The sequence below is a fragment of the Myxocyprinus asiaticus genome, chromosome 50 (genome assembly GCF_019703515.2).
Source record: "Myxocyprinus asiaticus isolate MX2 ecotype Aquarium Trade chromosome 50, UBuf_Myxa_2, whole genome shotgun sequence".
In the NCBI taxonomy this organism is placed as follows: domain Eukaryota; kingdom Metazoa; phylum Chordata; class Actinopteri; order Cypriniformes; family Catostomidae; genus Myxocyprinus; species Myxocyprinus asiaticus.
The window spans coordinates 20,929,966-20,954,097 of record NC_059393.1 but is presented as its reverse complement, the minus strand read 5'-3'; the positions used below and the strand labels follow the sequence as shown (position 1 = coordinate 20,954,097).

At 37.7% G+C, this 24,132-nt stretch overlaps 1 protein-coding gene and 1 pseudogene across 1 annotated transcript in view; one reads left to right on the top strand and one right to left on the bottom strand.

The window, feature by feature from the left end:
* tspan7b (tetraspanin 7b) overlaps positions 1-15,093 on the bottom strand; it is a 37,743-nt gene extending 22,650 nt beyond the window's left edge. The window contains exon 1 of the mRNA XM_051694641.1: positions 14,970-15,093. Coding sequence (XP_051550601.1) covers positions 14,970-15,050 — 81 coding nt within the window. The 5' untranslated portion in view covers positions 15,051-15,093. The remainder of the gene's footprint in view (positions 1-14,969) is intronic.
* A 4,848-nt stretch (positions 15,094-19,941) lies between these two features.
* On the top strand, positions 19,942-24,037 carry LOC127438778 (N-sulphoglucosamine sulphohydrolase-like; annotated as a pseudogene).
* The last annotated feature ends 95 nt before the right edge of the window (positions 24,038-24,132 follow it).

Below are 24,132 nucleotides of genomic sequence, written 5' to 3'. Positions count from 1 at the left end.
AAAGAATCCTATAGACTTAGGGTTGGGCTCTGACATAATAGCAATGCTAATTGTGGCTGGTAAATTGCACTGACTTTTGTGAATAAGGCAATTTATAATAAGTCTAATGGTGATTTTTTGCCCAAAGAAATATGACAATTACATAATTTTAACATGTATAGCGGTTGAATCACAGGTGACTGGCAAATAAGATGCGACTTTTTGCAAAAATGAAAAAAAGGTTGATGCAAAATTTTAAACCCAGATGTTGGCTAGTCGCCATCACAGTAAGTGAAATAAAATAGTTGCAAGTTAAGCCTGGTTTATACTTTGGAAGAAGCCAAACGTTTTTCTCCTGGACGAACTGAAGCACCCTAAGCAAATGAAGCCGGTGTTTACACTACGCATGATGTCGTTTTAAAATTAGTTAGTTTAGGGTGATGTCACTGTGTTTAATGTACTGTTCCAGCCATAAGTAAAACCAATAATGCAGGTTTTTCTCTCTGTGGACTGCTGCTTTTAGCAATGTGTCGCTTCTTTGCTTTATTAAACTTGTCACGGCCACTTCCACTTTTAAAAACTCCAATCTCTCTTTACTCTTTTGTCATGGTCGCGCTGTCTTTGTAGAGTTTGTGTTGCAAATAAGGTAAAAAAGTATACTTCTGTACAATCTCTGAGAGACAGGCTAGCAACCTAGCTAACAACCTAGGTAACAACTCCTCAGCTGGCACGCGCGTTTGTAAATAAAGCGTCACGTCCAAACCACACCCACGAATTGTTTTAACTAATCATCAGCGCTCTTTGATCAGCCGAGTTCTCCTGAGTCAAGAATTTCAGAGATGTACGCAAACAGGAGAAATCTCACCAAATGAACACCTTGGCAGAACAAAAACGTCACTGCATTTCATCATCATTTGTAGGCGAACCAAGCGACGCCTGTTCGCCCAGTAAGTATATACAGGTGTTAGCCTTTATAGCTTTATTTCTTTCTATACACAAGGGTGTTGTCGTCTCTAGAGTCGGCTCAGATTGAGCCAGTAATTTTACGTTGTCTTCCACTTCATTGCTCTATCTCTCTTTTTTTTGCCAATTAGAGTGCCATTCATCCTCGTGATCCACTGTTGCGGTAAGTGTTGTTTGTCCTGATGGCTGCGGTTAGATGGCAAGCCATACATTTAATGGCCATCTACAGCTGTCAGGGGCCGTTAAGCCTGATTCTCTCAAACTGTTTCCAATGTTACATCAAAGTTCACAAGAAAAGGGGCAGAGAAAGAGTGGGCTGAAGAGACTCAGCATCTAGATGACAACATCTCGCAGGAGCTAACATGTCTGAAAGGTCTGTCTCATTATTCTGAAAGTCAACTGGCGAGGAAATGGAGGCTGCCTCCAGGTTTAATCAGTACCATGTGTCCAAGACTAAATTGGCTGTGTCTTTGGCAGTTAGCAGGAATGGATTGGTTGGTGAACAAATGGTCTCTCTTTGGTAAAATGGATGGATGTGCATAACTATATATTTTCAAAATTGACTAGCTGACTAATTGGTCAGAAAGAAGCCCTGAATAATTAATCTTGTTTCGGAATCACCTGACCCCAATCAGACCGCTTACACCAATAAAAAAAAAAAATGCTAGACAATGCAAAGCAGGGTTTCCTTTGGGTGGAAAATACCGTTGTTGTTTTTTTACCGTTAAAACGGCCCAATCTCTGACAAATTAAAAAATTGTCTGATACAATGTCTGGTGAAATATTAACACCAAGCATCAACAACCCCTATAGCTGATGCCACAAGTGTACAGCGTGACGCCATCCCAATGATGACAGTGCTTCGCTGCCACGGAGGTTTACACTTTCGCGATAGCTTGCAAAGTCCTAATCTGTGACAACAGCGTGTTATATCCCGCACATTGGCAAAAGCAGCCTGCATTATTCCCGTCTCGTATGCCCGAAGTGAGAAGCTTCTCTCTTCAGGATCACATTAAAACAGCCTTGCGTTGCCGTCATCTGGAAGAGAAACGCTGCACACATTTGACTTCACGCTGGCAGCAAAACACTTCTGTGCTATGTAAAATCAGAGGAAAATAGTCAAGAAATTAGCCAAGGTTATATATGACATAACCTAACTATTTTTGTTCCTTTAATATTTCTTTGTGAACTAAAAGATATGAGGCACATTGCTTTGCCCTCTGTTAGAGGAATTAGATGCTAATTCCATTACTGCTGGTTTTTTAATGTAAAAGCAGCTATAATGAACAACCGTTTATTGTTCATTTGACCTGACTGTGTCATTATCATACTGCATATTATACATAGTCCATTGTGTTACAGCACAAAATATACACCGAAATGAGATGACCAGATTTTTTCCAATTTGTCTAGTAAACTTTATAATTCCCTGACACGTTGGCCGGCTCCAAAATTTCTTGGGGGAAATTCTGGTGCAAAGAATTAAACACGACTACACAGTTCTCTCGAGACACCTTTGTAAAAAGGAGCATTTATAAAAGTAAAGTTTATGGCGTCAAATAAAAAAATCTGACATTCCTTTGCGAGACACTGAAAATACAGCAGGAGGTGCTGCAGTGGTCAAACATTTTTATTTAGAGCATGTTTACATATAAATATGATTGCAAAACAGTGCAGATAGATGCAAAACATGTAAAGTGTGAACAGAGTTTAAATATAACGTGTCCTTGTGTTCAAAAATTTTGATTCATCGGATCCATCGGAATGGAACAGAATTCAGGGGTCTGATGCATTGAACTTTTTTTAACTGTTCAATCTTAAAAATGCAATGCTCATAGCAGAACATTAAAAAAAAACAACATAGACTTGACAAAATGGCCAAAGATGTCCATCTGAATATGAATTGGTGTACTGTAGCAATGGTACTTTAAAGAGGATGAATTTAAAGATGCAACTTTTCCAAGGTTTTACTATGCAAACTGTAAGTTTAAATCTAATTTGTCTAATTAAAGCACTGCTGCTAAAAATCTCAAAACTATAAGAAAAAAATCTAGATAAACTAGTCGACCATCGTGACGCATCTCTGATGGAAGGGTGAACAGATGTAAAGACAGAGAGGAGGAATGGTGAAAAATTAAAGAGGAAACAGTGCAGTGACTGACAATGACAAATAGCTTTTATCAAAATACAAGACAGTGAAATGTGGCCCTTCTACAAGAGTGCCTTTCCCAAAATGCATCTGTGTTTAATAGTGCAGGAAATTAGATCGGTAATGCAAATGAGGAAGCCTTTCATTTCAGTCGCCATGTTATTATACAGATATAAAGCTGAAGTGTGTAATTTTTTCAATGTTGAAATACTTGTCCAATAGCATGAAACCTGTTTGAAAGTCAATATTTTTGCACTTCCTTTTGGTGACAAAAGTGGTAGAAATTAGGCTGCACAATTCAGCTTTTTTATTCATTTCCTCTAGTTGAGGACCAGGATGAATTTTAAGCATTTCTGAAACAGTTACTGATGTAAAATGGAAAGTTTTGGGTGGGCAATTAGACAAAGAGACTTTAATTCATAGTCCTGGAGATGATGTGCACATCACTGCTGAAGGGCTAACATGAGATGAATAAGTTGGCAAAACATAAAGGCATCAACACATGATTATGGTCAGGTGATTAAAGATAAATCTTATTTCCACCAACAGTTATAAGATGACAGTTTGATAACATACCGTATGACATCTCTTTGAAAGACTGTAAGCTTCAAAAACTTGCACTACGTCCAAACCTGATGCTACGTGCTGCTAGCACACAACAAACATTTAGCATGCCTCTTCTCCCAGCGCATAGCTGCTAATCGCTAGTTCAGAACAAAGAAAACACAAACATCTAGCACCACAGCTCAAGCTAGCAGCTAATAATAGCATCCCTTTCATTACCAGGCCTGTGTAAAACAGCCCAGAGTGTCAACTCAGAGATACGCTAGCAAAATATGACTTGCGGATTCAAATGTGACTCTGGACCTCAAGACGGGAATTCCAGTCACCTTTAAATTCCACAACCACAAACTGATTAGGAATATTTCAGGAATGCACACTTATTGTAGGTCCCTTGACCTTTTTAACCTCAAAGTGTTGTTTCAATCGTGCTAGTCACAGTAGCTTGGTACTAACAGGGGTGTAAGAAAAGAGCAGGACATACATAATAAAACTTGTGAGCCATACAAGGATAACCGCTTACAACTTAAAAGCTAGAAGTACTACTAATCGAATTACTTGGAAAGCCACATTTTGACTTTGATTTCCCAAAACTTCATCGACCGATATAAGTGTTACCCTTCAGAAGAGATGTGCGGTACCACACAAAATCAACAATGGGATGTTTGGCTGTGGTAATCCTTAATCGCATTTCCTTGCCATTCAAGTGACCCAGAACTATTTTAAATGTATTTTTAGTTTGATGGTGTTGTTTTGTTTCCAAAGGGTCCTTCCTTACTCAAGAGATCCTGAATCAATACAGACACACTGATAACTGCATTAAACAAACCCTCCTTTAGCTTTTGTTGTGTAGTGCCTCCTGTTTACAAAACCACAATGAGTGTTTGACGCAGATAATAGGAGGCAGGGAGACTGTTCCCTGGGAGACACCAATTAAGAGCAAGTCCGGGGAATTAATGTAGAGTACTGGAGATAAAACACATTTCTACTCCGGATGTTCAACAACGATTCTGAAATAGGTTGACCAACACCTAATATTCCAATTCAAGATTTTCACAACTGTTTGATTGATTTCCTTTGATCAGAATTTACCTTTTCACATTAGCCTCTTGCATTTCAAGATTTTCGGAGAAATCAGATATCATGTATTTAGATTTTTCATTGGACACATGTCCAAACACTTTTCTAATCTTCCCCACCTGTCTCCCAGGTATCATGGCTCAGCACCTGCTGAGCTCAGAGCTTGAGCGTGTCTTTAGAAGCTTGCTTTAAGAGGATTGTGGCCTGGATAATACCTACACAGCCAGTTATGCCTAGTGTACCCTCCAGGACTCAATCTCATCTCCTTTGATGTTTTGAGTCGTGACTGGTCGGAGACCGGTCTGCGACGAAAAGTCTCAGATCTCACAACGAATGTGTGCGTCTTGTTGTATGCGCACTCCAGCGACACGCCCTGACTCGTCCCAAATGCCAAGATGGATTTCAAAACTCCATGAAATCCAGACGTCTTGTTGTCAAGTGTGAGCACTGTCCCGATGAGCGAGAGACCAGTAGTGACAAACAGCCAATGAAATTGCAAGAGGATGGGGAGGTAAGGGGAAGCGAGTGCTCAAAAACAAAATACAACTTCAACAAAGTTGAACGCAATAAGAGGAGAGACTTGTCGAGCCATGGTAGGACCATGTCCTGTCGTGTATCTAGTTGAACAAAGGTAGAATAGGATAATATGAGATATTCTGCTCAAAATGGCTTGTATGTGGTAAACGTATTAAAGTGTAATGCGACGCAGTATACGTTTGCAAACTTGACTTCGAGTTTAGTTCACGGAGACTCCTTTGTCAATATTGCTATGATAACATAAAATACCAAACTACTCGTTAAAGAAACTTCTGTAAAAAAATTGTTACCAAACAAATGCATGCAGTCATCAGCATTCATACAACTGTATGAATGCAGAATGTAAAGATAAAATTTGTTCTACCTCCAATTCCATCTGGCTATGTAAAACTGATAGCCCTTGCTGCCCACGTATTTCCAACCACTGTCTCATCCACGTTTTTCAGCTCTTTTTCTTCTTTTTGCGTACTGTGCACATAATCGCACAAACCAGTTCCTGCTCCATGCTGTTTATAGACATGTTCGCGTTGCTACGCAAGTTTGTGTGACAACTTCCTGATCTTAAAGCTACAGTTGGCAAAAAAAATGGTTGTGTAGCTGACACACCCAGTCACGTTAAGCGTGCACTAACAATGGAAAACAAAAGACTGTGAGTCGTGTAGTGTTTGTAGGGTGCCGAATGTGAGTCCTGTAGTGTAAAATGGGCATTAGAGAAAGGCAACAGAGCTGTGAAGACTTGATTCTCAAGGACAGTGAAAGGATCCAATAAGGTGAGCCATATCGACCCAAAGGACAACTCATAAGACCGTTCAACACCGCTAGATTATACACTACACTAGACTGGACTCCCAGGATGGACAAGGAATCTAATGTTGGAGGCTGAATTCGAACTTGTGCCGCCCACATGAGCACCATGTCTTTAAACATACAATGTGAACTAACCACTAGGCCATGTCTACTGAACAGTTACTGACAAACCACACTACTGATGCAAGTGAGGTTTTCTTTGATTTGATGGTGAATAATTCTCCGTTAGATCATTTTGCCTAGGCATACCGAGGGGAACAATAACACAGAAGAGAACTGAAAGACTAAATCTTAACAAGCTTAAGAAGAAACAAACAGAGCACCAGTGCTAAGCATCCACACCCCCACACATGCGCAGAGGGAATATACATGTATCAGCGGCCCTGCAGTACTTTACCCTCTCATTTCCATAATAATACCAAAGGCCACCGAGAAAACTGGACCAGGCAAGTCCTTAATTGTCTGCTTGTATTGAACAAGCTGCCCGTCTGCCAGTTCTAATAGCATTGGCTTGAAGCAAAATAACTCAAGAAAAGGGCACCACAAGAATCTCAAAATGGAACCAATTACATGCACCAGTATTACTTGTCGGTACTCAAATAGATCCAAACGCATCCTTGAATTACTTGTACTATGAATTGGCACTATAATTTGGCACTATAATAACTAAAGGTCACAATATAGTTAAACCTAAATCTAACAACTGCAATCACAATCCCCTTCTCTGATAGTGTTCTCTAAAGAGCATTATTTCTTGAGCTTCAAGCATTCCAGTGGTGACTCTTTGTGAATATTTTGGAAATGTTTTGAAATATTGCCGCTGTGATATTCAGTTTTTCATTACACTAGTGACATGCAACAATAAAAGACTTCAGACTAAATGAATTTTTTTTTTTTGATGACACGCATACATGTTTTTATTATTTTAGTCTTTTTTTGAGCGCTAACCAAGTTTATGATTCTACACTTTTGTCTGTTTCAATTACACCAATTCTGTTTGTATTTCCCTACAATTTCAACTCGCTTTATCCTTATTAATGCATCCCTGGGTACCTCGATTCCCAGGAGAGTGTTTTGTGTCGGTGAGAATAAGATTTCCGTCGCTCGCTGTGATGTCTTCTAGTGAGCTATATTAAGACGCCAGGAACTCTGGCATGGCTGCTATAGACACATGCCATTCTAGGTGTGTATCAGTTACACACACACACACACACTGCAAAGTCATCCCGTCACATCCTGAGCCATGTGTTTTTTCTGATGTGAAGCTACAGAACCTCGTTACACACTCAATCAATCAAAACGATTGCTCAAAAAATATAGAAACAAGATGAGAAGCAAAACTTTTCAGAGAATACATCTTGAATATGTCTTTGAAGAAACAAAAGTTTGCCTGTTCAAAAAGTGTCTTCTAAGGAAATAAAAAAGGAAAAATATGGCAGTCCAATCATCATGGCAAACATACACAGGGCAAAGGTGGCATAAGGTATTGCCTTACATTCAAATGCTTTAATAATGTCGACTGAGTTGAAATACGAACCTACAGGATGTACTGGTGTCCTGACACTAATTTAAGCTCTAGAGTTTCACATCTCCTCATGGGTAACATGTGGACATCAGAGCTTTCCTTCTGTATCTCTAGATATTAACAGTGTTCAAGTATAATTAAAATATCCTTAACAGCCTGTTTCCCAATGGGTGTTTATTATAAACGACTGGTTTTTCTTTTTTGTAATTGGTACATTAACCCATTTTCCTTTTTCTCCATTTCCAAATGGACTGGCTGTGTAATTTCTCCCAAAAGGCAAAAAATAGTTCCTTTGCTAAAGTATCTGCAACAATATGGCAGTAAAAACAACACATAAAAATGTGCGTAACCAGGTACGACACAATAAAGCGACAAGCAATCAATCCGACATGATCACACGGCAAATCGGCATGTTGCTTTCGAAAGTTAATGTATCCTGAAATCAACCCCATTCAGCTGAATTACCGACAAGCACCATCAGACATTTTTGCATCAATTCAAACATTAACACACTTCCCTCTTAAAGGGGTATTCAGTAGTTCTCTAGCTAGCGTTAGCATAGCTCTTCTTCGTGTACTTTAAGTAACGATACGACAGCGGTTTTAGATGCTGTACTGCCATCTATCGACGTGGATCAGCATGATCATCTCTGCTGCCCCCTCCAGCTCTGGAATATCATTTGCATCTGTTGAGTTTGAGGTAATTTCTAAAGTTATTTATTACTACTATAATATAATTGCTTTGCCTAAAAACAAACGTCAGGATTCAAGCGAACAGACCTCTACAGTTAAGGATAGATTATTATTGTCCCTCATATCAATAATCTTTGGAGACTCTCTGCGATTCATGTTATTTCTAAAGACTGTTATTACCTTTATTAGAGAACTGCTTAGTGTAAAATAAACCACAATTATCTAGCAATACAAAATGCAACGGTAAAGGAAAGATTAGAATTGTTTTTGATGCATATCCATGAATACTGTATTTGGCGAACTTGTTTTGTTTCCAAGCAAACAAAGTCATGGTTTACACAAAATCCACAACAATCGCTGTACCAAGCTACTTTGCACTAAACGAATGAAGACGTGTGCTGTTTTATAGAGGTGGAGGTATATGGGGCCCCCCCTTACTATAGCTGTGATAACAAAGAAAAGAAAATTACACGTTGCTTTCCGGTTGCATTTGTAAACACAGCTGAAAACTGTCCATTACTAACTTACGTTGACTACACACGTAATTTTAAAACGTTTAAAGGAAACTTGAATGAGTTTTATGTAAATTCCACTGATACTGTTTTAGAGAATGGTCTAAACAATTAATAATTCCTTACCTGTCCAACAAAAATGAAGCAACATCGGCATCACTACTCAGGTTTTTATCCGTCATCAAATCTTTTCACCTTGTGTATGCCATACCGATGGTTACTCAAATTTTTTGCCTTTGCCGGTCCTTCTGTCTTCTTGTTTCCTAACTTTTTTGCTTCTTCGCAGTACAGCTACTGAATCTCCTGTTGTCTCCGCTTCTAAAGCACGAATAATAAATATGCTTCATGCTACTTTCCTGAGAAATAGGTCATTGCACTAAGACGTTTGTGAACCACGTCTAATTTCTGCGCAAACTCTAAATTCAGTTCCTACATTTGCCGTTTGGTGATTCCACCAGCAGATTATATCAAAGAGCTATCAATTACTTTTAATATTAGCCATGATTTGTTTGTCAGTAGATCAATATGATTAATAATAAATAATAATAATGTGTTTATTTTGTATCGCGCCTTTCCAGATGCTGTACAGAAATTAAACATATAACTAGGGCTTTCACGATTATGAAATTTGGCTGATGATTAATTGTCAAACAAATAATTGCGATTATGACAATGAATTGTCTGTTTTAGGACTATGATGATTAATTGCCATATAAAATGTCATATTTCTTAAGGTGCATGTGTGCTTCACACCTTAAGAAGTTATTTTTACATATTAACTTTAAATATTTATATTAAATAATAAAATAGGGGCATATGATTTCCTTTAAAAACGTATGAATGACATGAAAAATAATGTCTTAAATATCAAAATATTCTTTAGTTTGTCAATTTTACATTTATACAGTCATATTTTATATTATATTTTGTTAAATAAAAAAATATATATTTTATTTATTTTTATTATGGTATATTATATAATGCAATAGTAAAATATTTCTATCCTAATTTCTTTATCACGTTATTTTAATGTTCTTTGATTAAACCCACGAGCCCTTATTTCTCATGAAGCAAAATCTTTGAGATGTCATTTTAACATATGAACACGCTATTACCAGGAATATTTGCCATTACACGATCGTTCAAAGTAAAGCCGGAGCACTCTGTGTTCACTAACAAAGTTTATATTTGATCGTTTATATCCTCTGCTGATGGCTTGCGTCAGACAGCTTGTGAAGAACTTCACGTTCTCTTCCGGACAGGAGCTGCTCTGGTTGACATCCGCGTTGTGGCTCAGTGACGCTCGGAGATCAACTGAATGACACACAAACGCACCATTGATGTATTCGCTTAAAATTCCCTTATTTGGCCATTAAAATGTTATTGGAATTTGAAATGCACAATAATTGCGGTTACCTCAAATAACCACGTTTAGTTCAATCAGATGATTATTTTATAATCACGACAGGCCTACATATAACATTAAACAGAGAAACAATACAATGAACAATGGAAGAGAAGCAAAGCATATTTCAAGCTGGTTAGACATGGGTGAGCAGGACTAGAGCCAATGGTCCCAGAGAGGCCAATAGAGACCTTACAACATACAACATGCACATAGACACATAGCAGGGGATGCATTGCATACACCCCATTTACACTACCAAATTCTTATGAAAAGGATGTCTTCATTTATATCAACATTGCTTGACAGGGAAGGATAAAGTAAGCTTGACAGGGAATGGAATATAATATGTAATAGGATGCAGACAGTGCAATAACCGGAGAAGAACCTCAGAATTAAATAGCACTTGACCCAGCCCATTAGCTCTTTACGCACACAATTTTGCCAACCCATTTGAGCCTAGACTACCCATTTGCGCAAAAAAATTACCTGAACGCAGAAATATGATAAGACACGGTGTAAGATTGTCCCTATGCATACCATCTAGTTGTCCTTAGTACATACAAGGTTTGGTGCTATGCATAAATGTGAACTGAATAATCTAAACTGGCCGGCCATGATAGCAACAAGCTCAGTGTCATCTACTTCATTGTTACTCTGTCTTTTCTCATCCCTGCTGGTGTTTTCCTGTCTGCCTCTGGGAGAGAGAGGAGAGAGTGTAAATGTGTTTTGTATGGGTAGACAACAGTACGCTCCGTCTGCATACAGATAAACAGAATGAACAGAAAAGGTCCAGAACAGCTGATGGAAGGAATCATGAAATTAGTCTGTCTCTATGTTCATATCTTCCATCCGTCTGACATTTGTCGGTTCAATTACGGCGCTCTCACTTTAGCAACACAATGTGACTTCCAAAGCTATTTTGTAATTTGCGCTTTGCATTTCCACCAGCGTATCTCAACCTGCCAGAGGACATTTTCTCCACTAGCAAAACAATAAGCAAGAATTCAATTGTACAATTTGCCGTCTAGTATTTGGAGGAATGCAACAATGCAACTAAGAAGGGCCAGACAGCACAAGTTGATTGATAATGATATTTCGAATAGCTCATTACACAAACAGAGAATACACTAAACCCTAATGGGCACAAAAATCCGATGTTTTTGCATTCATCTTTATTAATTATCATCAGAAACTTTCCCATACAAAGTGCTGATTCATTGACAACAAATGGCTCCATGAATCAGTCAACCAGCATGCTCATGGTTTGAACTAAAGATGGGTCAGGATGTGTCGAATAATCGATTAGAGAGATTGACTAGTTCATCTAGAATTTTTTTCTTTGAATGTTTTGTTTTAGCTTTAATATTTTGGGCAGCAGAGCTTCAATGGGGACGAAATTAGAGACCAGAGATGTTTTTCGGTAAGCCCTCTTTTTAAGAAGTTGCATCTCTAAATAGTTTTTTTAGGTTCTAAATTCAACAGGTTTTTAATCAGTCCACTAGGAAACATATCATGTTGATGAGTTTCCACTGTGCTACAAAAAGTGCTTCCAAAGAAGAATTATTCACCAAAGTTTACCAGGATAATAGAGCTGAAGCTTTAAAAGATATTCAGATTTTTCTTTGAGACACTTAAAATTAAACTAAATATCTTTGAGCAATACTGTATGTGAGCAAAATTTATTGCTAATTGGTAACTTTACATGCCAGTCAGACAGTCTCTACCTGTCTAGAGGACAAAGTACTTGGATTTCCCACGTGCCGCTATGTCCTGCACACACTACGTGAGACGCAATTTTTTTGCGTTGACTGTGCAGTTTTGATTTCATTGAATGTACAAAAGCGTCTAACTAAACAGTTGTAGTAACCATGTGTCGAACATGTCTGTGTTCAAAAGGCTAGAGCACTCGACCGTCCACGAGACGTAACAGCATGTGGAAAAACGAAGTGGACTCTAGCCTTAAGTGGGCAGTCTTTGACCAAAGAATTTATTTAAGTAAGGTCCACCATACGGGATGCAGGTTTGCTGGTGTTCCAACCAGGCTTTTTGACTAGCTTAACAAGCAAGACCTCCTTGGTTAACCAGCATTCTCAGAACATCCATCCTGGTCGACCAGCATTGACCAGCACCAAGCCAGCATGGGATTGCATGTTGGTTAAGCTAGTCTTATCAGCAGGGATTTCTACAGGTGAATTGGTAAAACAATGTTACGTCACTGTGGAAGAGCACAAACTCCAAACATCACTGCAAACATGTTCCTGTGCTAAAAAAGCTAGATGCAGCGCAATGCATAAAACAGAAAGCAGGTGTCACTTAATGTGTTTTTAAAAGTTTAAGTTTTTTTTAGCTTGACACAGTGTAAAAAAAAAAAAAACGAGGTGATCCTGCAGGTTCAGCTGTCAAAGACGTACGTGTAGAGCGTGTTTGCTCTACACGTACGTATTAATAAACAGAGCCGACAGATGCAAAAACATTTTTGATGTGAATGGCCCCTTAGACTGATGCTCATGAGAGCAGGATTTAAGTGAGAGACTGTATCACTGTGCCGAGAGTGGGATTAGAGCATGACAGAGAGAACTAAAGAGCCTCTGGTAGATACTGAACGTGTAATGCTGTTTAACTGAAGCTCCACTGAGCACAGAAGGAAATGCAAAGATGAATCAGCACTACTACGAAATAAGACACGATGGTTGTCTACCAACACAGACTGAGAGTGTTGACGCCGAGAACCGTATATCTTTGGGTCAGTTGGAACTATTGTTCTATGAACATGCGCAACACGGAGGGTTTTTCACGGTTGCGCACTGTCTCCATGTTTACAACAGCGTCTCCAGCTGAAAGCATTTAGACACGCTCATCCCGCAAATGTCAACGAGGGAAAATTGGGTGGTGGATGCCGCGAGAGGGGCCCCCGCGGGAGTTGTGGGCCCCTGGGCTTCAGCCCATGCATTAATGCGCCCTTGCCTAACATGGTGTTTCACAGAAGAACGAAAGTCATACTGGTTTGGAACAATATAAGTTCACACACCCTCTGTTCAAAGTCAGTTGGAATCAAATAATAAATCACATCTTTTACATTTTCTGCCCGGCATAAGCATAATCACAGAAGTGAACTCTGTGTTATTTGCATATAGCGCGGGAATTGAAGATCGGATTCATATCCGTTTGGCGGAGACACATTGATGTCACCAAGTGTAAATGAAAAGTGCTTTTTCAATTGGACAGCAATCCGATCAGTAGAAATGCTTGAAGTGACCAAGTGTAAATAGGTCCTCTAACTATTAAAGAAAGTTTTTATAAAGTGTTACTAAAAATGCTAATAATATTGTAATCGAATTAAATCTACACTGATTATTTCAGTGGAAGGTGGACGGCTCAGTCAGTACCCACACACAAACACAGATACTACAGCGGTAACGGGGTGGTGCCATGGCACAGTTCTTGGTTTCCATTAACCGATGCTGAGTTATACCAAAGTCTTTCTAGCAAGTCAGTCCACTGCCGGACATCTCTGGAACGCTCTTGGGAGGCTATTTCCAGTCATGCCAGTCCAGCTCCTATATCTACTTGAATGGGGAAAGACCAGAATCTCAAAAACGGTTGTTCAAGATTACGATCAAAGAACATATTTCAAATCAGCAATAAAATCTGACAATACTGGTATCATAAATTGTGATTCTTTACCTCATATTATGCTAAAAAACGCAATTTTCCCGGCTTGCATAGCCAGGGCCGTTTCTAGGCATAAGCGAACTAGGCGGTCACCTAGGGCGCCACCTGCTGGAGGGGTGGGGGAGGAGGCCGCCGCAATGCACCCCAAACCACCCCACCCCAGCATGTGGTGCCCTAGGCGACCGCCTAGTTCACCTAGAAACAGCCCTAGCTATATAGCAATAGGGATCTCGCCTAGGGCGCCAGAATGGTCTGAAACGACCCTGTGTATAGCTAATGCACATGCACATTCTAGAGATGATTGACAGGTGATGTCTGTATCTAAAAGGTGATTGGCTCTTTAAACTGTAAGGTGGGACTTCCTTTCTACATCCGTTAACCGTTGAGCGCTCAGAGCTTCTTGGTTGGGCGTTCCAATTTCTCCCATTCATTTAAATAGAAGTGGCCCATCTCTGCTAAATAGTCTCTGGTTATACCCCATACACTCATGATTAGATGTGAAGGTCATTGCAACCTCATAATAGACCCGCTAATAATGCCCAGCATCTGTCCAGAGTTGAACATTGATATGAAATTCATTGTTTAAAATGTTATGCATTTATCTACATGTGAACATTAATATTAAAATTCCAACTAACAATGTCCAGCAACATATGTCCATATGTGTACATTAATAATTAAATATGTTGTGCACATATCACAATTTGGACATTAATATTAAATTCATAATCATATATGTGAATCTGTCCACGTTCAGACATTAATATTGAAATTATAATGAATAATGTGCTGTTTTCTAATGTAATGCACATCTAACTTGGCTCAAAACATGGATTATTATGGATTTTTCGTCATTGTCTGTCAAATGCACATTGTTTATCTTATTCTTGAGTAGTAAATCATTTACAGATGATTAGAATGGCCTCAGATGGGTCCAGCCCTGCCATAAGGATGCACTTGTTTTCCAGCGGCGCAATAACGCAATAAACGCCTTATAAACACAATAAATCGATTTATAATCCTCCTTAAACGCTGCATAAACAATAACAACCTATAAAAGCTATTCAGAAGGAGGCTCACTCACCCAGAACACGAAGGAATAGACGATAAGGAGTGTTTTGAGGCAGGTTATCACTGGTTTGGTCTCCATTCTCCTTGGTGCCATGAGCGCAGTGAGTTCGTGCTGCTGTGATTCTCCGACTGCGGTCCCGTCACTCCAGATCCATCTGGCCAATCAGTGGACGAGATAAACAGAGCGGCTCCCTGCTGGCCAATCAGAGCATGATAATAGAGCTGCGGCCCCGCCCTTTAAAAACAGACGCCCTCTGCTGGACGTCACATGACAGTGACGACAGTTGCGCTAAAGGTGAGGCGGGTGCCTTTGCGTCAATGAAAAGTAGTGAAAAAATTTTCCTTTATTGCTTTTACTTTCCTTACATTTTTTTATTTTATTTAGATTCTGTCTTTCATTGTTTTACTTGTATTTGTTTTTAATTAAGGAAGATTTAGAATGTAAACAATTATGATATAAAATTATATATATATATATATATATATATATATATATATATATATATATATATATATATATATATATATATTTTTTTTTTTTTTTTTTTTTTTTTGCATAATCCGTAAACTTTGATGTCAATTAAAAGCCAATTTTTTTTTACTTCACTTTTAATTTAATTTTAATGTATTTTACTGTTTCATTCGGTCTGTCTTGACTTTGCATACAATAACTTGACTTTACATTTTAGTCCTATTGAAAACAAATGAAGCTACATTTTATTTTATTTATTTTTTATTTATTTACAACAATCTTGCAACAGCTGCAGAGACAAACATCTAAACAGATTATTTAATTTTAATTTACATTGTGAAAAATAATGTCACATTCAAGTTGTGCAAATGTGTTGAGCCCAGGTATATTTTACAAAATAAATATTTATATTATAAAATATAAAAATTTAAATGTTTAGAATAAATATAAAAACACATATAAAAATAAAATATTTTTAATAAGATGGTAATATACAAGAATAATAAGATATTACAATATAAATATTTTAAATATACACAAAGATAAAATATCTTTAATAAGATCTAACAAGTATGTGTATATATATATATATATATATATATATATATATATATATATATATATATATAAAGATAAAAATATATTAAATAAGATAAGATAGTAAGATATAAGACATAATAATAAAAGTAAAAAAAAACTCCTATAAAGATCATGATAAAATATATTTAATAAGATAAGATAGTAAGATATAATCATTAGAATAAAATAAAATAAGATATAACAATATAAGATAAAAATATTTCCTAAAAAGTGCAGGCCCCAGTTATAATGCCATTTTAGATTAATTATACAAATATTACAATTGTTTAGGCCTTCAAATAGTCCAAAAAGAGTCTAAAATTACTGTAAATGAGTATTTTGTGTTTGTCCATCAGGAAACACAATAATAGATCTCATTTAACTCATCTTGCTTTCTCTACCTTTCTCTTCCAACTCTTTCTTATCATCGATCACTTGTTCTCACTATCTTGGTTCAGATAAACAACACCATCAGGCCTTCGTCTAATCCAATCTGTCTGATGGGAATTTGAAGGTTTTCACAACTTTCAAGACCATTTTCAAAGCTCTCTCTCTCTCTCGCAAGAAACCTCATGTGTTTCGTCATCATGGTGTGAAATAGGTTAACAGTTCGTCTTCAGAATTAGCAAGCTGTCGTGCTATATTTGGCACTACCCAAGTTTGCAACCTATAGAGAACCCATTGGAGCAAAGATCCGCTCTAAGCAATCACAGAAGACAAGCTATGACCAAAGTCCTGGTGTCACCTCCTTAGTATCTTCATCCAGTGTGCTTAAAGTTATTATGTGAATACTTGTGCTGGTTCACACTCAATATGTGGCATGACCCTGCACAGTAATAAGCCCACAGAACTCATGATCATGCATTCAGTTGTAATTGTCTAGGGAATTTGATGCTACTGAGTGAGACAAATACATCCACAGATGAAAATATGACAGCAGGAATCAACATTAGGAGTATGTTTTCAGATGGTCAATGTCTTCACGCCCTGGAGGATTTGTAAAACAGACTGACAACTGTTTGCTCTAGGGCAAAAGTTTCAGGTGTGACACTATTATAAGTTAAAACCCCTGTTGGTTCTTTTTGTGTGTGCCGCTGTGAGTCAGTTTTATGGTCGAGAACAAACATACAGCTATGGCATATACGGAAACACTTACTGAAGTTGCTATAGGTAACTATTAATTATAAATAGCTACAGTATTTTCAAGGGCTTCATTAGGTTTGTGGACAAGTTTGTTTATAGCAAATCACTGCATTTGGATATTATGGTTCGAATGTGATTTCTTAATAAACTGGTTTAAAAGTTAGGCTAAGAGAGTGCTTTCTTGGCTTTGGAGGCATCACATGAATCACATATTTGATTAAACACTGATACCACCCAGAAATCTTAGTTTTAGGGAACTTCGACGTTTAAAGTTGAGTTCATTTCAAATCAGTCTTAAGTAGACAACACTCATATCATAAGGGGGGAGTGTAAGGCATAGCCTAAGTGGAGCTCATTTGTTTTTGATAAACTTATAAAGCTTTTTGCACACTATTTCCTGGTAATCTCAGGACACTGTATATACTGATAACTACACTTTCTCAGTAGGCTAACCAAGCCAGAGTTCATTCACTCCACCAACCCCAGTTTATTGCCAACAAGGACTACAGAAGCCTTGATGCGCCCTCTACCGTTTGGAAGTGGTATGACCATCTCAGATTTATTTAGAAGAGGCTAATATTTAGTAATATTTTAATATTATATAAACGATCTTATAATTTATATTAAAAAAACATTAACCTTTTATAATATATATTGTATATAATAATAATAATAATTGAAAACTACAACCCCAATACCAAAACAGTTGGGACAGTTTGGAAAATGCTAATAAAAACAAAAAGGAGTGATTTCTACATTCTGTTTACCATGCGCTTCATTGAAAGCACTACAACAACACATTATTATTGTTTTTACCTAGTTTTATTTTAATATACACTGACTTCAATCAGATGACTGCACCATGCTCTAAAAAAAAAGCTGGGACAGTCGAGTGTTTAGTAACATCATGGCCGCCACCATAATATTCTTCTCAATCGTCTAGAATGTATGGTTAGCATCCAGGGAACAACCCTCCAGTGTTTTCATCCTATCTAAAAGAAAGGATGTTCTCTGTCAATTTAGGTAATTTTTCTTCTACGTTGGCTCAATTACAGTGTGGTGTCCCTCAAGGGTCCATTTTAGGACCCTTGTTATTTTCCCTGTATATGCTTCCTCTGAGCTCTATTTTTCAGAAGTACAGCATATCTTATCACTGTTATGTTGACAATTCCCAATTTTATTTCCCAGTGAGTGTAGACAAGAATTGTTCATCTGAGAATGCCCTGAATTGCTTAAAAGATTTTAAACATTGGCTGGCAAACAATTTCTTACAATTAAATGAAAGAAAAAACAAAGTTCTGATTTTAGGTTCCTCCATGTCCTCCTTACCTGGCCTGGTTGCCCAGTTAGGTCCTCTTTCATCCAATGTACAAGATCTTGTGAGGAGTCTTGGAGTGATTTTAGACTCCTCGTTACTTTTCAATAAGTAGATCAGTGCTGTTGTCAAGGGTAGCTTTTTCCACCTGAGATCTATCGCTAAAATAAAAACAATTATTTCCCATAAAGACTTGGAAATTGTGATCCACTCACTTATTACATCAAGGTTAGACTATTGTAACTCTTTGTACATTGGTCTCCCTCAAACTGTGTTATCCAGCCTACAACTAGTTCAAAGCGCATCAGCTAGGTTTTTAACAGGGTCAAGAAAGAGGGATCACATTTCCCCTGTTTTAGCATCTCTGCTTCCTGTGAAATTCAGGGTCGATTTAAAAATTCTGATTTTTGTCTAGAAGGCACTATCTGGTCTCGCACCCCAATATATCAGTGATCTTCTACACCCTTACTCCCCCATCAGAGCGCTCAGGTCTTCTGATCAACTTCAATTGAGGGTTCTTCATTGCCGCTATTGATCTGAGGGTGACCGTGCATTTTCTGTGATTGGTCCTAATCTATGGAACAGTCTCCCTTTCCATGTGAGGTCAGCTTCATCATTAGCCATTTTTAAATCTTCTTTAAAACATATTTTTATTCTGTGGCATTTCAATAGATCATTGAATAGTTTGAAATGGATAAATACATGATGTTGTATTTAAATGTTTTTATATATTTTATTATGTTTTATATTTAAATTTAAATCAATCTGTTTTTATATCACTCTGTCATTTTGTTTGTTTGATCTGTAAAGCACTTTGGGTCAACTTCTGTTGTTTTTAAATGTGCTCTATAAATAAAGGTTGACTTGACTTGACTTAAAGAACCAAGAAACCATTACACTACATTTACACGATTCACTCATGGTCCATTTGTACATTAGTTCAACTTAGGGCTATGGGATTTTTGGCCATTTTGAAGGTCCAATGAAAGAAAACCTTTAGTCTGATCAGTTAGAAAATATAAAGCACACATTATCTTTACAGTCTGAAGGTCTGTACCAAATTTGGTGGATGTCTCTTGAAAGCTCTTGGAGGAGTTGAAGTCCAAAATGTTGGTTTTGGTTTAGGGTCCAATAAGGAAAACCGTTAAGTCCGATCAGTTAGAAAATAAAAAGAATTTTTTTTTTTAATTAAGCTTAACTGTCATGAAAATAATATCTTAAAGGTCCAAAATGCGAATGTAAGTTAAAGATGCAAACCTCAAAGAGGATTTGGCGCCACTGGCTTCATTAAAATTTAAAAAATCCACGAAAGGAATCTCAATTCATAAATCGAAATTTAAAAATACAATGTAACATTTGTAGAATCACAGCGCTCGTGACGTATCGCTGTTTGAGCAACAGTTCTCGGGACGCGATTGGCTGAATCTTGTGTCACCTGAGCGCAGTCATGTGATTGACTCACGTGGCAGAAGTTTTTTAAGTGGAAGAGGCAAATGTCAGTAATATGTCCTCTTTGTTCGCATGGCTTCCCTTGTGTCTCTTGGTTTGTTCTGGTGTTGGACAGTGTAAAAGAAGAAATGTGCTTTTAATCATAGGTACGGAACACAATTGTGTGCATTGATTATCTTTATATTATTTTAATGTATTATGATATATTAGATTCTCTTTATATATATTAGAATGTTTGTGTTGTTATGTTTGTTTTGGGTTTATGCTGTGTTTATTATGATGTTTGTGTTGTTGTTGTGTTTGTGTTATGTTTGTTTTGTTTATGCTGTACTTATTATGATGTTTGTGTTGTTGTTGTGTTTGTGTTGTTATGTTTGTTTTGGGTTTATGCTGTGTTTATTATTATGTTTGTGTTTTTGTTGTGTTTGTTATGTTTGTTTTGTGTTTATGCTGTGTTTATTATGATGTTTGTTGTTGTGTTTGTGTTATGTTTGTTTTGTTTATGCTGTGTTTATTATGATGTTTGTGTTGTTGTTGTGTTTGTGTTTATGCTGTGTTTATTATGATGTTTGTATTGTTGTTGTGTTTGTGATGTTTGTGTTGTAATGTTATGTTGTGTTTGTGTTTGTGTTTTTATGTTGTGTGTGTTTTGTTTTTATGCTGTGTTTGTTTGTGTTGAGTTTGTATGGTGTTGTGTTTTTATATTTGTGTTGTATATGTATTTTGTTGTATTGTGTCTGGATGTTATTGTGTTGTGATGTTTGTGTTATATTGTGTTTGTTTTGTATTTTTTTTATGCTGTGTTTGATGTTTGTTATGATGTTATGGGTTGTTGTAATGTTGTTTTCTGTTTTGTATTGTGATGTTATGTTTTGTCTTTATGATGTTTGTGTTGTATTGTGTTTTGTATTGTTTTTATGCTGTGTTTGTTATGATGTTTGTTGTTATTGTGTTTGTGTTGTTATGTTATGTTGTGTTTTTTATGTTGTGTTTGTGTTGAGTTTGTATGGTGTTGTGTTTTGATGTTTGCGTTATTGCATTTTGTTGTAGATGTTTGATGTTTGTGTTGATGCTTTTGTTGTATTGTGTCTGTATGTTATTGTGTTATGTTGTGTTTGTTTTGTATTGTGATGTTATGCTGTGTCTATATGATATTTGTGTTGTTGTTTGTATTTGTATGCTATTTGTGTTGTGTTATGTTGTGTTTGTTTAATGTGTGTGTTGTGTTTCATGTTGTGTTAGTTATGTTTGTGTTATGTTGTTTTTGTTTTATTGTGTCCCAGTGTGCTATAATGTTTGTATTGTTTTTATGCTTTTATGTTTGATGTTTGAGCTGCTGTTATGTTGTGTTTGTTTTTGCATTGTGATGTTATGCTGTGTCTGTATGATATTTGTGTTGTGTTTGTAGGATTTTTGTCTTGTAATGTTGTTTTTGATGTGTTTGTTTGCGTTTCTGTTTGTGATGTGTTCTGCTGTGTTGTGTGTTGATTTGTGTTGTGTTTTGTATTTGTTTTTGTTATGTCTGTATGGCATTTGTGTTCGTTCTGTTGAGCTGATGTGTTGTACTTTCTTGTTGCATTATATTGTGTTGTAATGTTGTTGTTGTTTGTCTGTGTTTATGTTGTATCACACAGCTGAAGATGCTGGGTTTGAGACAGACGTTTACAGCAACACAGTTGTTCAGACTCCTCATCTACATGCTCTTTCTCAGCGCAGTGTGATCTTCAAAAATGCCTTCACCTCTGTCAGCAGCTGCTCTCCAAGTCGTTCCACCATCCTAACCGGATTACCACAGGTAAACAGCACATTTAGTCTCTCTTACTAGCCAAACTAGTAGATAAACATCCCATAATAATCTTTAGTTCTGATCGACAGCACCAGAATGGGATGTACGGTCTCCATCAGGGAGTTCATCACTTTAACTCATTCGATGGAGTGCAAAGTCTTCCACTTCTACTGAAACGAGCCAATATCCGTACAGGTAGGATAAAACTTCATAAAATTCTGGAAATACAGTAAAAATCTCTACATGTTATTTGATGGATGCAAGTTGGCAGAAGACCAATATACTGAGCAAGCTAACTTAAGATTTGTATATAAAAAAGGAGACATTTGCCATTAGATTGAAACTTGGAAATGTTTGGGAATTTTACAGAATTCCAACATGATTGTTCTTCTTCTGAAAGGTATCATAGGGAAGAAGCATGTCGGTCCGGGCCCGGTCTACCTGTTCAACTTCGCCTACACAGAAGAGGCCAATTCCATCTAGCAGGTGGGTCGGAATATCACCAAGATCAAGCTTCTTGTTCGGAAGTTTTCCAGAACCAGAAGGAAGAAGTGGAGATGGAGCAGAGGAGAAGAAATGGTGAGGAACATCCATTCTTCCTATACGTGGCATTCCACGATCCCCATCGTTGTAGTCATTCCCAGCCTCAGTATAGAGTGTTCTGTGAGAAGTTTGGGAATGGCGAGAGCGGAATGGGGAGAATTCTGGATTAGGAGCCGAAGTATTACTCTCCAGATCAGGTCAAGGTGAGCCACAGAGTCTATTCCCTACACAGAGTTTTTTGTGGAAGTTCTTAACGTTTGGTGTCTTGTTTGCTGTCCAGGTTCCATACTTTATTCCGGATATTCCTGCTTCCAGGGTGGATATAGCAGCTCAGTACACAACAGTCAGCAGGCTGGACCAAGGTTAGATCTTTAACTTCGTTTCAAACATTACGTTTTAAAAATAAGTAATATTTGCTTGTTTGCATCTTCTGGTTAAATGTATTGTGTATTTGCCAAACATCAGGAAAATCTGGGATTTAAAATCAAAATTAAAGTAAAATTTTTTTCCCAGGTTTAAATTAAAGACAAGCTGTCTGTTTTTTGTTTTTTTCAAGGTATCGGTCTGGTTCTGCAAGAACTGAGAGATGCTGGGTTTGAAAACGACACTCTAGTGATCTACAGTTCGGATAACGGAATTCCGTTCCCAAATGGCCGAACAAACCTGTATGACTCAGGTGTGATGGAACCCATGCTCATTTCCTCCCCTGACCATCGGCAACGTTGGGGACAGATCAGTCAGGCATACGTCAGTCTCTTGGGTAAGAACATCCAACAATTTAGCCATCCAGGTTTATGGCAGTTTATAGAAATATCCGATCAATGGGATGATTTTTTTCATATCAAGAAAAGATACAAACTTCACTCCTTCATGGCCTTGAGTTATGCAGTAACTGTTTTAACCACCAGGTGGTGTGGGAAGTCTAATTTTGACAGGGTACTGCACCATTTTGTACTTGATACTGTTTAAGGCCAGATAATTGGAAAACTAGCTTTCTGCAACACAACAGATTTGTACCAATGTAACACATCTGTATGACAATTTCTATTTGGCATCTCTCACTATTTTTTCCCAGATATTACTCCTACCATTCTGGACTTATTCTCACTGCCACATCCATCCTACAGCCTCTCAGGTGGTCGTCCTGTAGAACTTACAGGATTGATCTCTTCTCCCGGCCCTGAGCTCGGAGCCCTCCTGGGTCATGGTCTATGCCAGCCAGAGTCTCCATGAGGTCACCATGTATTACCCCATGCGCTCCATCCACCAAGGCCCCTACCGGCTCCTCCACATTCTACATTACCATATGCCGTTCCCTATAGACCAGGACTTCTATGTGTCCCCCACATTCCAGGATTTGTTAAACCGAACCCAAGCTGGACAACCCACAGGCTGGTTCAAGACTGTTAACGAGTACTACTACAGGGAGAGGTGGAAGCTTTTTGACATACGGACCGATCTGCCGGAGAGGCGGAATCTGGCTGGCGATCCGGCTTATGCCACGGTTTTGGAGAGCTTGAGGACTCGGCTGCTGAAGTGGCAGTGGCAGACGGACGATCCGTGGGTGTGCGAGCCGGATGCGGTTCTTGAGATGAAAATGGAACCGCAGTGCAGACTGCTGTACAACGGACTATAAGTGCCTTGACTTTACACAAGTTTGTATCTGGCCGTTGATCATTTTGATACGGCTTATTTTTACTGCTTGAAATGGGGAGTATTATAACATTCATAATTTGAATGTTATAAGAGTATCACTAGTTTTTTATTCAAATTTTTAATAAACCACTGAACAACAAGAAATTACTGTCTGTGCTTTCATTTGGTTATTGTTTTGTTTTTATTGAAAATGCTAATAAACAATTAAAAACATTGAGTTAACATGACTTAAT